At 41.6% G+C, this 16,875-nt stretch overlaps 1 protein-coding gene across 4 annotated transcripts in view; it reads left to right on the top strand.

Annotated features, from left to right (window-relative positions):
* SPIDR (scaffold protein involved in DNA repair) overlaps window positions 1–16,875 on the top strand; it is a 332,345-nt gene that overhangs the window by 132,573 nt on the left and 182,897 nt on the right. For all 4 annotated transcript variants that reach the window (XM_077810302.1, XM_077810303.1, XM_077810301.1 and 1 more), the window contains exon 8: window positions 1,154–1,373. In XM_077810302.1, coding sequence (XP_077666428.1) covers window positions 1,154–1,373 — 220 coding nt within the window. The remainder of the gene's footprint in view (window positions 1–1,153; window positions 1,374–16,875) is intronic.

Below are 16,875 nucleotides of genomic sequence, written 5' to 3'. Positions count from 1 at the left end.
AATAAGGTTGTAAGGAGTAGTCAGCATGGATTTGTTGAGTACAAATCATGTCAAAACAACTTAATTTCCATTTTTGATCAATTAACTGACCTAATGGATCGGAGGGAAGCAGTAGTGATATATCTGGATTTTAGTGAGGTTTTTGACACAGTTCCCCATGACATACTCATAAGCAAACAAGGGAAATGTGGTTTAGTTGTATTTACTATAGGTGGGTGCTCAACTGGTTGAAAGACTGTACTCAAAGCGTAGTTATCAATGGTGTACAGTCAAGTTGGGAGAGTATATTTACTGTGGTCCCGCAGAGGTCAGTTTTGGGTCTGGTACTATGTAATATTTTCATTAATGATTTGGAAAATGGGTTAGAGTGTGTGCTTATAAAATCTGCAGATGACCCCAAGCTGGGAGGGGTTGCAAGCACTTTGGAGGCCTGGAGTAGTCTGCAAAATGACCTTGACAAATTGAAAAATTGGTCTGAATTCAACAAGATTAAATTCAATAAAGTGTCCTTAGGAAGGTAAAATCAAATTCACAAATACAAAATGGGGCATAAGTGGCTAGATGTTAGTACTGCTGAAAAGGATCTGGGGGTTATAGTGGATCACAAACGGAAGATGAGTCATCAATGTAATGCAGCTGCAAAAAAAAGACTAATATGACCAGGAGTGTTGTATGTAATACATGGATGGTAAATGTCCTGCTTTACTTGGCACTGGTGAGGTCCCAGCTAGAGTACTACATCCAATTCTTGGCACGACACTGTTTCTTCTGTATACACCTTGGGTGGCTCTTCTCCCCAACACCCAAGGTGTATACAAACTGCTTCAAAAATAGTGTTGTTTTTTTTAAATGGTGTATGGTACTGTCCTCAGTATTTGGAATACATAGAGAGACTTTAATGCTTTGTTCAGTTCATGACATCTATATAGAATATGTTTTGTGATGATGTGGTTTTTAAGAAAGCAGGTTCGTAGCCTGGTGTTGTATTATTTCACTTTGGTTGTTTAACACGTCCAAGCAGTTTTGACTACTTTGTCAAAAGAAATGAGAGGAGTCTGACAGTGGGATGTGAATCTGTGTGCCACTACTCTGGTCTGTAGGACTCGTCTTCCTAACTTTTTATTTTGTTTTTGTCACTTTGCTTACTTTCCAGGAGGCAAATCCGGTGTATTAATTGTGAAGATCTTAGAGGTACAAGAGGAATGCGCTATGCAGGTTGCTCTCTGCCAGCAGTTGGGACCGCTGTCTGCTGACAGCTCCTCTGAAGAGGTTGTCGTTGAGTCTGAGCCCAGAGTTAAAGTTCTCTTTACAAAGGAAACAGCAGCTCAACTCAAGGGAGGCCCACAGGATATTGTCCACATCTATCCTCCCTGGTAAGTACAATAAGTTGGTTGCACCAGCCGTAGTGTTAAAAGATAAGGTATTTTTATCAGACCATTCATCACGTTATTACAGAAAAGGCTCCAGAGAGTCAGGCCTTGTGTCTCTGATGGCTTGTGAGAATTTTTGACAGACACGTTAATGTAATGCTAGGTTAGGTAACAAGGAAATGTAATACCTGCTTGTGTTGCTGTGGGCTTTGATTTTGTTTTTCATTTCATATTTTCATGTTTAGGATTCATGAAAAACCGTTTACAATGATAATACCAATTAAATACATTTTCTGGTGGGGTAAGGTGAGTCAGAAATATTCCTGTGTTGTCTTTAGTTTGGGCATATCCCTGTTGGTGGAAAAGTCTATTCTAACTGTGCAGTACTCAGCAGATACTCCATGGAAAGATAGTGTGTCTGAAAAAAGTAAAATAAATCACTCACTACTTATCAGTAAGACTACAGTAAATGGCTGGTTATCATTTTCACTGCTAACTCTATTCCACTCCACAAACTCAACTGTAGCACGCATTGTTAACTTTCTCTGGAACTTGTCAAAATATAACTTTGGCTGAACTGTTTAACTTTTCTGGACTGAGGGCAGCATAAGATGACTGTATTTTTAGAGTGAAGGATTGGTTGTAGCGTGTAGGCGTTGTGGCATTGGGTCAGCAGTTTGGAGACTTTTTAGGGTAGGGCTGTTGCTCTTCTCCCCACCACCCAAGGTCTATACAAACTGAAAAATAGAAAACTTTTTTTCTGCTAATATCTTTCTCATAGTCATCTCAGGTGTTATCCCAAACAGCAGTAGGTAAAAGTATCTGCGTCACCTCTTCCCACCGGGCATCCTTGCCCCTGCCGCACTTCAGGGGGTAGGGATAAGAGGTCCCAGGAAGGCTGTTAGGAAGTTTTGGGGCTTGCTCCCACTCACTGCCTTCACAGTGCACGCTGCCCAGGTGCCTTTGCACACACAGCCCCAGGGAGAGCAGGGGTGGAGGAGGGGCCAGGAGCGGCAGGGGTCCCAGTTCAGCATGGTTGGGGGTGGGATGACCTGCAACATCCTGGCGGTCAAAGCCACTTCGTGCCTGTCAACTTTGCTCCCTGCTCCAGGCAAGCTCCGTGCAGCAGCAGCAAGGAGGAGCCGGAGCTTCTGCCGCAAGAGGAACAGGAACAGGGAGCGGGTTTGGCCAGGCAGTAATGGTGCTTCCAGCCACTGTGCTGCTGCCTGCAGCACCGCTCCTCTTCTGCCAGGAACTCTGGGATATATCCAGAGGTCTTCTGGGACCCAAGTCAAGCTGGGACTGCGTGCACATGAGAAATCAATAGGCTTTGGACCCCAGGTTCCAGCTTAACACTGACTCGGACCCTCCAGCCCTGCAGAGTCCTGGGATGCAAGGGGGGGTCAGGTACCAGCACTTGAAGAAGAAATGGCAGTTACTTACAGGTAACTGGAAGTTCTTTTCAATTTGCGGTCTGTATCTGTATTCCACTACTTGCCCTCCATTCCCTCTGCTCCGTACCTCTCTGGATTTGCATTAGGAGGAGGAATTGGAGAGGTGTCGGCCTGCACTGCCTCTTCTGCCCTCAGGAGCACAAGGAGATCTGCGCATGTGTGGGCCAATGGAAAATGCTTGCTAGAATTTCTGGACTCAGGCACATGGTGCACATGTGTACCCACATGTGGAATACAGATAAGGACCACACAGCTTGAAGAACTTCTAGTTTACAGGTATGTAATCTCTATTTATGCATAGTCTCTTGGAACCCAACACAGAAAAAAGCACATCTTTTGCAAGCTCCTTAAGCACTGAGCAATCACTGAACCCCCACAGGGTTCTTCATATTGGCAAAAGATCATCTTATGAAGTCAGAATATTTATGCATGGGGCATTTCAGAATTGTTAGAGGTGCTCTCATAATTTCTGTTGTTGTAAAGGCTTATTTTTAAAGACTGGTGGATAGTGGCAAAATTCCGTGATATCTGATCTGCAGTCCCATTTTACATCATTTTGGTGTTGTTTTGATGCCAAATTGTCTTCCTTCCTCACTCAGCCAAATGTTAAATGAAGTTGGCCTGGATGTTGTTAAAGTAAACCATTTTTCTTGTTTTTAAAAAAGGTTATAATTTGGAAGTCGTAATTTTACATAAGTTTGAAACTTGTCTTGTATTTAGTGGATGTTTCCTCCACTACACTAAAAAAATAGTGCAGGAGTGCGGGTTATTTGGTTAAACTGTTATTTAAGAGTAATAAAATATCCTCCACTACCTTTGGATTGAATAAACATTTTTATAATTTGAAGGAGGAAAAAACATGAGGGAAAAACATGTTCATATGTCTCTTCCAAAGATAATGGGACAAATCTATCCCTGATGTAAATCCATTGAAGTCAATGGAGTTACTCCGTGGATTAATTTGACCCAATATGTTATGAACTGAATATTTTTTGTTACTGTGTTATAATATATATGGCTAGTAACGTTAGAAAAGGTAAAACAAACAGTGATTTTTTTTTTCAAGCTTAGAATAGGGTACTTGACTTTAAAAATAAATAAATATCACAGTTTAAAGTGTTGGACCAAGACTTTAGATGATCCTTTTAAGTAGGGAACACAATCATATACAGTGGATAAAATGAAGCTTTGAATAGTGTAAGATTCACTTCTATAACGTTAATAAATGATTCCATCACATCAGCGTTATGATTCAGCATTCCAGACACCACTAGTTAGAAAACAGGAATCAATAGGACTGTGGATGTGGACAGAAGTACGTACGAGTCTACAATGAGTGTAATTTGTCATAATGAAATACAGCTGTGGCCTTTAAAGAAAAACTGGCAGAACTTCATTTTCTAAAATAAAGCTATTTTTTAACATGTGAACAGGTGAAAAAAGCATCTGAAAACACCAAAACACTGTTTAAATAGAACTTCTTCTATTTTTAAAATGAGCTTATTTACACATTTATTTTATTTATAACATCAATCAGAAACAAAGGAAACTGAATAAGAAAATAGGATGTTAAAATAAGGTTGAGGTTTGACCTATATCAACAAAGAAAGTCATGGCAAAGGCCGCCACCTCATCCTTAAATCACCCAGATATACTTGGAACACATGGCACAGTATGTAAGTTCATCCACTCTTTTGAGGTGCTTGCAGTGTGATGCAGAATGGGGTGAGTTAAGAGAGGACTGCTTCTGTTGGTGTAAGTTAAATCTGTAGGGCAACATTTTCAAATATGTTCTTCAAATTACTCTCTAGAGTTTTGCACTGAATCTTTGTGCACACAGATTGATCACCTGAGCATGTGAATAAGGTCATTAGACACACCAGTGCTGATTTGTGCATGCGCAAAACTTACATGCATAATTTAGGAGCCAGTGTTTAAAGAATTTACTCTTCACATTATCTACAGTTTCAGAGGATGAGTTTGTATGTGGACATTTGTTGAGCACAAATCACAACTTGACATAAAAAGACAAAAATGTTGCATAAGCAAATGGGTCCTGCAGGAAACATGCATGCATATTTTTGGAAGCAGTGTTTGGATTTGTCCCTAAACACTTTTATATACAGAATCCTGTGTTACTGTAACATTAAGACAAATACTAATTTTAGTTCTGTCACAAAAAATATTCCTTATTCACACGAACAGTCTTTTTATGAGTAGTCCCACTGACTCAATGGAACTTCATGTGTGAAAGAGAATGTGTAAGATCGGGCACTAATTGCTTTATACATTGGATCAGTTTTTTTCACCTAGTTAATGTTTCATACATTGTGTTAAACTTAAAATGTGTATTTACAATCCTCACTGAAGGGAATTTATTTTACTGAGAATTACCACCGTCTGCAGGGAAACAAAACCTTACAAGGCAGATGTGATCAGTCTTTGTTCCCTTGGCACTGGTCAGCAGGGAGAAGCGAGTGAAGAGGAGCACAGAAATTAGTCCGGTTTCAGAGTAATAGCCGTGTTAGTCTGTATTCGCAAAAAGAAAAGGAGTACTTGTGGCACCTTAGAGTCCGTTGCCAATGATGAAAATTTAAATGAATACTTACTAGAAACCTTGTCTTACAGAATCTCCATCACACGTGGGTTCTCCTTTTCTTGATGGCTACCAGGGGCAATTCAGTTTTTTTGTCATTAAACTCTGGATTATAAGCCGTGCCTTCTACTTCCTGCTAAAAGTTCTGCCTGCAACAGTAAAAGCTACTTTTGCCGATTCAGGTAGAAGTTTTTGGAGTAGAGAACTAAGAGGCACACTGAACATTAATTGTAGTTGTTAGTTCGTCCTGTATATTACGAATTTCTGAAGTTCCAACCATAAACAAAAAAGGATTTTCTCTGGAGATGACTCACAGGAAATGTCTCATTTACCTGAAGTGTCACAGTTGACTTGTTCTAAACAGGCATAAAAAACAGAAGTTGTCTAATTTGTAAGATGTCTCAATCCTGAGATTGAAGGAGGCTTTTGTCAATTCTGGTTTTAGCCCAAAAACCCTTGCGTGTTCAGAGTATTGGATGTAGGAGGCATCTGGTAGGGAGACAGTAGCCAATGTTTGGTTTTTGGTGGTGGAGCCAATGCAGCATGTAGGGAAGGCATCAATCTTAATAAAACTTGGCAAGAAGAGTGATCCCAAAGTGTTCCCCCAACTTGGATTTCATAGTTGCAGTAAGTTCAAATATACCTGCTGCTTCCTGAACATAAGTTTGAAGGGGCAAATACAGTTCTAACTTCACTTTTCCTGTTTCCTTTTGTTAGACAGAAGGAAGATGTTTTGCCCATGTCGCTGTTTTCTGGACAATGAGGCTTTTTAAAAAAATGCTATCATAAAATACCTCAGCCTGTTTGATAATGATAAAGTAGCAGCTTGGGCTTGCTCTGTTAATGAAACACAGGAACAGTGTGTTCCTCAGTTTGGCGCTGTCTTACAGGAAAAGAACTCTATCATTTGCATTCTGCTGTTACTCATAAACTTTTTTTTTAAATCATAAAAAAATAAGGAAGAAATATCTTTTGCAAAACTTCAGTTCCCTTACGTGCTCCACTGATAAAGGCAAGTTCTCTGAATCAGAGGTTGATCAGTCAGACCAGGATCAACAAGAGAGATTGTTTTCCTTCAGAGCCCTTTGATACAATGTGTACATTTAAAAACATTATCAATATAATAGATATTCAACCAGACAAAGAGGAGGAGAAGAAATCAACAGGCAAATCCCCACTATCAAAAAGGGAGTGAGCACTGTCTTTACATTCTTCCTTTGAAGATATTATAATAGCAGTGTGAGAATCCTGATAAGGGAAAGGAGGCTCAACCAGCAGATAAAATTCTACAAAAGTTCCAAAGCCAGCATGGTGACTATTTCTAAAGTAGATATGGCAGTAGCCTCAAAGCCAAAGATATGATCTTACCATCTGTAGGTGATTACTTTTCAAGATCATGCAGTTAGGAAAATTGAAGCTACCTTAAGGAGAAACTGAAACAGCTGCAGCCTTCTGAAAAGCATTTTTATCCCCAATATATTTTGTTAAAACAGCCTGTCTCTCCTGTTATATTGACTTAAAAAGAAACCTTAAAAATACTGTCCTTAAAAATAGAATGATTTTTTCCATCTATTCTCAGGCCTGGTCTACACTACAAAGTTAAGTCCCCATAAGCCACCTTGCGTAGACCTAGTTGTGCATGTGTGTATGCGTACATTTGTCTCCCACTGATATAAACTCTCAGTTATGCCGACTATAGTGACACCACCCCCCCAAGTGGCATTGAGTCATGGTCAATTTACTGAGGTTGACACAGCGCAGATGTAGATGCTCTGTTACCGATGTTGACACGAACAGTCCTCTAGCACCTCTTCCACAATGCCTGAAACTGACCACTCTGGTCACAGTTGTGAACTCCACAATCCATGGTTTACGCAAACCGGAAGACCTCTCCCCCTTTAAAGCCCTGCAGATTATTCAGATGACTTTTCCTAATTGTCCAGATTGGCAAGCACACCAAGCAGCTCTCCATAGTTATGTGCAACTGTCCAGCTGACCGTGCTGGCTACACAATCCAGACACACATCGTCTTGGAGTAGACAGGAGCTACTGGATCTCCTGGGCCTGTGGGGAGAAGAGGCTGTACAAGCACAGCTACGGACCAGCCATAGAAATGTGAACATATACGAGCAAATTGCATGGGGAGCTGCAGGAGAAGGACTATGATGGGGATCAGCAGCAGTGCTGTGTGAAAACAAAGGAACTGAGACAGGTATACTAGAACGCCAGGGAGGCCAACAGTTGATCCACTGTTGAGCCGCAGACCTGCTGCTTTTACTAAGAGCTGCATGCCACAATTGGCGGAGACCCCACCACCACCTTGCACACGACCATGGATACCTCTGAGGAGGCAGTCACAGGCCCCTGGTGTAAACAGCGAGGCTGAATAGGAGGAAGAGAATGGGGCACATGTGAGCTAGGACCTGTTTGAGCATCCACCACAGTCCAGTCAGTTCTGGCAGTCGAGCATGGGCAAGCCCAATGCAGGCAAAGGAGCCTTGGGTAAGTGTGTTAGTTTCCTATTACCGTGATGGCATCCCCAATTTAGCAGGACACAGCTATCGACTTTTCATTTATTTACTCGTACTATAAGAGGTAGCTGTAGAACAAAGAGAGAACATAAGAACGGCCATACTGGATCAGACCAAAGGTCTGTCTAGCCCAGTATTCTGTCTTCTGACAGTGGCCAATGCCAGGTGCCCCAGAGGGAATGAACAGAACAGATAATCAAATGATCCATTCCCTGTCACCCATTCCCAGTTTCTGGCAAACAGAAGCTAGGGACACCATCCTTGCCCATAGATGGACCTGTCCTCCATGAACTTATCTAGTTGTTTTTTGAATCCTGTTATAGTCTTGGCCTTCACAACATCCTCTGGCAAGGAGTTCCACAGGTTGACTGTTGTGTGAAGAAATATTTCCTTTTGTTTGTTCTAAACCTGCTGCATATTAATTTCATTGGTGACTCCTAGTTCTTGTATTAGGAGAAGGAGTAAATAACACCTCCTTATTTACTTTCTCCACACCAGTCATAATTTTATAGACCTCTATCATGTCTCCCCTTAGTCATGTCTTTTCCAAGCTGAAAAGTCCCAACCTTATTAATCTCTCCTCATATGGAAGCCGATCCATACCCCTAATAATTTTTAATGCCCTTTTCTGAACCTTTTCCAATTCCAATATATCTTTTTTGAGATGGGACGACCACATCTGCCCGCAGTATTCAAGATGTGGGCATACCATGGATTTATATAGATGCAATATAATATTTTCTGTCTTATCTATCACTTTCTTAATGATTCACAACATTCTGTTTGCTTTTTTGACTGCCGCTGCACATTGATTGGATGTTTTCATAGACTCAGTTCTCCACAATGACTCAGTTCTCTTTTTTGAGTGGTAACAACTAATGTAGACCCATCATTTTAAATGTATAGTTGGGATTATGCTTTCCAATGTGCATTACTTTGCATTTATCAACACTGAATTACATCTGCCATTTTGTTGCCCAGTCACCCAGTTTTGTGAGATCCTTTTGTAGCTCTTCGCAGTCTGCCTGGGACCTAACTATCTTGAGTAGTTTTGTATCATTTGCAAATTTTGGCACCTCACTGTTTACCCCTTTTTCCAGATAATTTATGAATATGTTGAATAGGACTGATTCCAGTACAGACTCCTGGGGGACACCACTATTTACCTCTCTCCATTCAGAAAACTGACCATTTATTCCTACCCTTTGTTTCCTATCTTTTAACCGGTTACCAATCCATGAGAAGACCTTCCCTCTTATCCTATGACTGCTTCCTTTGCTTAAGAGCCTTTGGTGAGGGACCTTGTCAAAGGCTTTCTGAAAATCTAAGTACACTATATTCACTGGATCCCCCTTGTCCACATGCTTGTTGACCCCCTCAAAGAATTCTAATAGATTGGTGAGGCATGATTTTCCTTTACAAAAACCATGTTGACTCTTCCCCCAACAAATTATGTTCATCTATGTGTCTGACAATTTTGTTCTTTACTGTAGTTTCAACCAGTTTACCTGGTACTGAAGTCAGGTTTACTGGCCTGTAATTGCCGGGATCACCTCTGGAGCCCTTTTTCAAAATTTGTGTCACATTAGCTATCCTCCGGTCATTTTGTACAGAAGCTGATTTAAATGATAGGTTACAAACTACAGTTAATAGTTCTGCAATTTCTCGTTTGAGTTCCTTCAGAACTCTTGGGTGAATACCATCTGGTCCTGGTGACTTATTACCATTTAATTTATCAGTTTGTTCCAAAACCTCTTCTAATGACATCTCAATCTGGGACAATTCCTCAGATTTGTCACCTAAAAAAAGCTCAGGTTTGGGAATCTCCCTCACATCCTCAGCCGTGAAGACCATTGCAAAGAATTAATTTAGTTTCTCTGTAGTGGCCTTATCGTTCTTGAGTGTTCCTTTAGCATCTCAGTTGTCCATTGGCCCCACTGGTTGTTTAGCAGGCTTCCTGCTTCTGATGTACTTTCAAAAAGTAATAATAATTTTTTTTTGTCTTTAGCTAGTTCTTCTTTAAATTCTTTGAGGTAGAGTCATTATCTGCTTTTCATTTCCCTGTACAGTTAGGCAGAGGGTCATCTGGAACAATTTGTTTATGTACACAGGGATGTCCCTTAAACCCTCTTGAGAGCTTGACAAAACTTTGGAGGCACTCTGCAGTCCTCTCTCGAAGGTTTTTAGGAATGGCAGCCTTATTTCTTCTTCTGCCTCAGGACACTTTCCAATGCCACTTTGGCAGGTACCATTACAGTACACAGGCTAGCAGCATATGGACCCTGGCAGCTTTGGGACATCAGATGAAGCTGTGCCTTTTGCGTCTTTGTTACCATCAGGAGCGAGATATCAGCTAAAATCACTACTGCTGTGGAAAATGGTGGCAGTATTCAGTGCTATTGCTCTATACTCTTTGTTTTATGCAACTGAGCATATCTCTCACCCCTGGCACTCCATACTCACCATGGTTGGTGCTGTGAGTGTTACTGTGCACAAGCACTCCGAAGCAGAAGTGTCAGTAAGCCTCTCTTCTTTACAACTTCAGGGGAGCAAGGGAAGGGAGTTTTGAATCATAACTTTCACTTTCCATTGTGACTGCACTGACACTGCTACCTCTGTGTGTTTATCTGTAGCGGCCTTAAGGGGTTCCCCCTTCACACCTGCGGAATGCCTGAGCTAGCTAAGCAAGAGAAAGAAGAGGACTTGGAATGACATTTTCAATTAGAATCCTGCAAGCCAGTGCTGCATCAGACCACGAACGGAGAGCCTGGAGGACAAATATTGCAGACTTTATGGAGAAGGATAGAAGACAGGCCCAGGAGTCAGAGAGGGAGATGCACCAGGACGTAATGGGGCTTTTGCAGCAGCAAACACAGAGGCTTCAGACTCTTGTGGACCCACAGATTCAATAATCCCGAGTTCACCTCCTTTGCAGTCCATGGAGAACAGCAGTATAGCATCTCCCTACAACCCCCGGCCAACATTTCCCATAGCATCACGGACCGCATCCCTACTCTTACCACTCCACACCAGGGGATGTCAAAGAGAACCACAGTTTAACATACATTGACCTATGAGAGCCACGGTTGACATACGTGTAGCTGAAATGCGCATGAATGTGCCTTCCCCTTTTTTAAGCAAAATGGCTGGCGGTATTGAAAGTATCTACTTACTTGTGATTGTACACAAGATTGTACACTTTGACAACTCACAGGATCAGTGACAAACATAGTATATATAATCATAAATGTGCAGCAAGCAATACAAAAATAATAGATGCATTGTCGATGTTATTCTTACATGTGTACCAAGCACCACATAATTCCCAAAAGTCCCCCAAACTGCATGATAAGGTAGAGCATGGTATACCACAACACATTATTGTGGCTCACTGTTAGTGCTCTTTCAAAGCCTCCCTGCACTGTATACTTCTGTGTTGAGCTCTTCTGACAGCCTTTGTATCTGACTGTTCAAACTCAGCAGACAACCACTCCACCTCTGCCATCCACCCTAGCAGCAACTTTTCCCTCGTTGCTTCACAGATATTATTAAGGACACAGCTGGCAGCTATAACCATTGGGATATTTTTCTCACTGAGATCCAGTCTTGTCAGTACACAACACCAGCACCCCTTCAATCTACCAAAACCTCTATCATTCTGCACCTGCTGAGTCGGTAGTTGAATCTTTCCTTTGTGCTGTGGAGGTGGCTGATGTATGGCTTCATGAGCAAGGGGTAGGCTTGGTCCCTCAGAATCATTGTTGGCATCTATTGCTTCACCTCAGTTTGGGAATGCCATATCTGCAAATCCATCCATTATGTCCTGCACATTGCCTGGAGTCTCACTCCTGTGTAGCAGGAGACGATTAATGGCCCTACACACTTGCATGACAATAGCCCCACGGTAGATTTTCCAAAATGATTTTGCATTGACTGGTAGCAATCCGGTGTTGCAAGTTTCCACAGTGCAATCACCACCTGCTTTTCCACTGTCAGTGCAGCTCCCATTTTGGTGTCCATGCTCTGGAGGGCTGGGGCTGCCTTGGCACACAGATCCAGAAATGTGTCCTTTCATATCCAAAAGTTCTGCAGCCCCTGCTTGTCATGGCAAACCTGCATTATCATGCAATCTTACCAGTTAGTGCTCATTTTTCAGGCTGAGAGAAGCAAGCACTCCACCGGTTGCAGCTGCTCCACAAATGCTACGAACAGTCTTGAATTGGTTCTCAGTTTGTTCTGTCTGACCTCCTGGAAATTGTCATGTTCCCCAGGGCTGCTCTTGTGGCTCTGCAAATACTGGAGGATCATGTGTCCTTTGCTTGCAGTACTCATGACAATTGTGCAGAGCTGTGCAGGCTCCAAGCTTCTGTCACAGATGGCAGACAGCAGTGAGTCCCATATGGGTATCGGGGATTTTCCAAATAGGTATGAAAATCGTGGGCTAGAGAGTGCATTACGGCGTGGAGAAAGTTACATAATGGGAACTTGACCCCGTGCTCCCAGTCACTCCCCCATGACTTGTTTTTGCCCTACCAGGCATTGCCAAAATTTCCCAAAAGACAGTGTGCTGGATGGTGGCAAGCTCCATGCTAGGATACCTACTCATGGTGCACTGCACTCTGCATTGACACAAGCACTCCTGCTGAGTATGCAGAGTACTAATGCAAGGCACCAAGTATGCATCAATGTGCACAAGTGATATACTAACTGCAGCAAGCGGCTTCGTGCCAACACAACTTGCATCAGCAAAAGTTTGTAGTTTGAACATGACTTCAGAAAGCTATCTGTAGCAAATGTGGCTTCTCTTTCATATCCATTTTGAGAGAGTAATACTAAGGATTTACCCATTTTAAAAAATGCAAAGATAAATCAGTTGTCACACCTCAGAGGAGATTCTTAGCATGTTTTGGTTTGGATCCTATAGATGAAAAAGAAAAAAAACTATGGCATAAACCTGCTATCTGTACAGCCATGCAAATATATCATAAAAAAACTAAACAGATAGTCATCGGTATTATTTGTGTCCTTTCATCCAAGATGTAAAAGATCAAAATAATTCAAATCCTTTTTAGCCAGACTGATAAATAATATAGTTATATTAGGCTTATGCATAGGTAGGCCAGATAATATCAGAACAGAGTTAAGAAGGACTTGTGGGTTAAAGATCTTTGACTTCAAGAAAACATTCTGTAGATTCTACCTGTTCCTCAGATCATATAATTGTCACAGCTGGTTGAAGCAATAGACCTCTGCAAATGCAAATTTCAGATGAAAGATCCCTCTATAGCAGTCATTGTCACTTGATCCAATTATTTTCAAGGAAATGAACAAATTCAGTTTTTTAACCTCCAAACTGATGTATCGTAGAAAATAATGCATGCAAGAGAGGATATCCCTGTAAATTACAGGACAAGAAGTCACTCTATGTGGAAATGCTACACTTTCAAGAGAAGAGAGCAATAGGATGTGTGAGGAGAGGTTGAGAAGAGTGGAGTGGACGGCGATGAGAAGATGCAGGACCAATTGCAGGGGGAGGCGGGGGCGAGGGGGGATAGGAGTGCCATTTGACCTGGACCTCAAGCTCAAAGGGGGCCTCAAATTTAGACACTTATCAAATGTCAAAACATTGACAAGTTTCGCAGCTTGGTTTTATGGGAAGTACAAAGCAGTTCTGCTTGAGCATAATTCAAACTGTATTTTCTCCAGCTGTGGAAACCACACACTAAACCTTGTAGGTGTTGTCGGTGCTGAATCATGCAAGGAGGCAATTACGTACTTTGGAACTGTTCAGCAAATGTACAGTCTCTTCAGTAGCAGTCCACAAAGGTGGGAAAATCTGAAGCAATATCTTCCTGTTTCACTGCATGGGATGTCCGAAACTAGATGGTCTGCATGGATTGATGGTGTTCAACCAGTTGCGCAGCATTTGAATTCAGTGAGAAAGGCTTTAAATGAACCTGAATCTCTCAATCTCACTGCACAGGCTTGAACTGAACTTCAGTCTATTCAGAAGCACATGTCCAAATTTGAATGCATTCTGATGTAATCTTTGTGGATGAAGCTACTTACAATGATCCACCAAACTAATCTGGTAATCGAAGCACGCAGTGCTACACTTGATGTTGAGAGGGATAACATTGAAAGTCTTATCAATGTCATTGAACCGATTTGTGAACAATGGGATGTGATCCTGGCTGAGTCCAAATTAGTAGCACAGAATATTGGCATTTCATCTGAGTTCTCCATCAGTCGCAACTTACCTACTGAATCCGATGCTGAGCAGCATTATAGGGTCAATGTCTTCCTTGTCATCACTGACTCTCTTCAGTTAGGTCTTACACATCAATATGAGTCACTGTGACTAATTTGTACCCTTTTTGGGTTTCTTTGGCAGTTCAACAGATTGAATAATGAAGTTCTACTTTCTGCAGCTGAACAATTTCAGCAACAGTACAACAAAGAAATCTCAAAAGATCTCCGTGACAAGGTCATCTTCCTCAAATGAATATATTCCACGAACTTTAAATTGGATTGCAAGCCAAAGGAATTGCTTCAAGAAATACTCGAACCTGGACTCTCTGGGGTGTTTTCTAATATCACAATTGCACTGCGTATTTTTGTCAGTTTGCCTGCATCCGTGGCTTCACGTGAACGCACCTTCAATGTGTTGAAGCAGGTGAAGAACTATCACTGTTCAACTATGGGACAAGAGTGTTTGAATGGGCTTGCCATGCTTAATATCAGCTGTGACATTGCATGAAAGCTAGATTTTTCATCAATAATTAGTGCATTTGCACAGAAAAGGGCTAGAAAAGCATTTGTTAAATTAAAAATATTCAAATTGTCTCACTCTTTTTTTGGTGCCTTATTTTGTTTTCATGTGTCTTTTTTTCTTTTTTTAAATTATGTCTAGGGGGCTTCAAAAGCTGGAAATGCAATGGGCCTCTCTGGACCTCTGAGAGGACCTGAGAAGATGAGACAGCCATGCTTGTTGCAGGCATGTGGAATGGGGAGTTCAGAGGTCTGTAGAAAATGAAAGACAAGGTTTTGTGGAATATAGGAGTTTTGAGACATAACCATCCAGATGTGGGACAGTAACTCTACAGTACTCACCAGCAACTACACACCACACCACAGAAACCAATCCCTTACCCAGGAACCAATCCCTGTAGCAAACCTTGTTGCCTACTCTGCCCCATATCTACTCTAGCGACACTATCAGAGGACCCAACCACATCAGCCACACCATCAGAGGCTCATTCACCTACACATCTACTAATGTTATGTATGCCATCATGTGCCAGCAATGCCCCTCTGCCATATACATTGGCCAAACCAGACAGTCCCTACGCAAAAGAATACATGGACACAAATTGGACATCAGGAATGGTGACATACAAAAACTAGTAGGAGAACACTTCAGTCTTCCTGGACATTCTATAACAGATTTAAATGTAGCTATACTTGAAGAAAAAAACTTCAGAAACAGACTTCAAAGAGAAACAGCAGAACTAAAATTCATTCACAAATTTAACACCATTAATTTGGAACTGGGAGTGGCTGGCTCATTACAAAAGCAGCTTTGCCTCTCCTGGAATTGACATCTCCTCATCTATTTTTGGGAGTGGACTACATCCACCCTGATCGAATTGGCCCTGTCAACACTGGTTCTCCACTTGTGAGGTAATTCCCTTCTCTTCATGTGTCAGTATATAGTGCCTGCATCTGTAATTTTCACTCCATGCATCTGATGAAGTGGGTTCTAGCCCATGATGGCTTATGCCCAAATAAATCTGTTAGTCTTTAAGGTGCCACCGAACTCCTTGTTGGTTTTGTGGATACAGACTAACATAGCTACCCCCTAATACTTGTACAGTACTTAAGAGCGATGATTAGCCAAGACATTCCACTTCATTCTAGCAGTGCTTATAGCTATGTAGAAGGTTAAAATGATATGATCTTTGTTACAAAATTCTATAGTTATCAGTCCAGCTTTCAGGTGAGTTGGAGAGGTTGGGGATGTCCCAGTAAAGAATCTGTCTGTGAGGCAATAGCCTGGGCCTTTGGTAGTGATTTTTTTTTAAAAATTACTTTAATGTGAAAGGGCAGTCTCCAACAACCATTGTTTTTATATTTATCTGCTTGGAATAGTTAGATGCTGGCTCAGTGATCTACTGGCATTATATAATCTCTCCCAAACTGGGTGTCTCAAACCTAATTGTATGTTTCCAGGCCAGTAGAAGCTATGAGTAGAGTGGAAGCAGTCTGCTGAGACCCTGGCTGGAGGAAGTACCATGTATTGTTAAGTTATATTGCTGAGTTCTAGTGGGAATCAGTTCAACATGGGACATTTCAATGTTAATAAGAAAGGAAGGGTATAGAAGAGGAGAACCCCAATACATATAAAGGGCATGACTTTTTATACTGTTATTTAACACCAGCTATAGCATAAGAACGTGCAAGAATGGCCATACTGGGTCAGACCAAAGGTCCAGCTAGTCCAAATCCTGTCTTCCAACAGTGGCCAGTGCCAGGTTCCTGAGAAGGAATGAACAGAACGGGTAATCATCAAGTGATCTATCCCCTCTCGCCCATTCCCAGCTTCTGGCAAACAGAGGCTAGGGATACCACCCTTGTCCATCCTGGATAATAGCCATTGATGGACCTGTCCTCCATGAATTTATCTAGTTATTTTTTGAACCCTGTTACAGTCTTGGCCTTCACAACATCCTCTGTCAAAGAGTTCCACAGGTTGACTATGCGTTGTGTGAAGAAACACTTCCTTTTGTTTGTTTTAAACCTGCTGCCTATTAATTTCATTTGATGACCTCTAGTTCTTGTGTTATGAGAAGGAATAAATAATGCTTCCTTATTTACTTTCTCCACACCAGTCATGATTTTATAGACCTCTATCATATCTCCTC

Source organism: Eretmochelys imbricata, chromosome 2 (genome assembly GCF_965152235.1).
Source record: "Eretmochelys imbricata isolate rEreImb1 chromosome 2, rEreImb1.hap1, whole genome shotgun sequence".
In the NCBI taxonomy this organism is placed as follows: domain Eukaryota; kingdom Metazoa; phylum Chordata; order Testudines; family Cheloniidae; genus Eretmochelys; species Eretmochelys imbricata.
The sequence above is the reverse complement of the archived record's forward strand: the minus strand, read 5'-3'. Positions and strand labels throughout refer to the sequence as shown.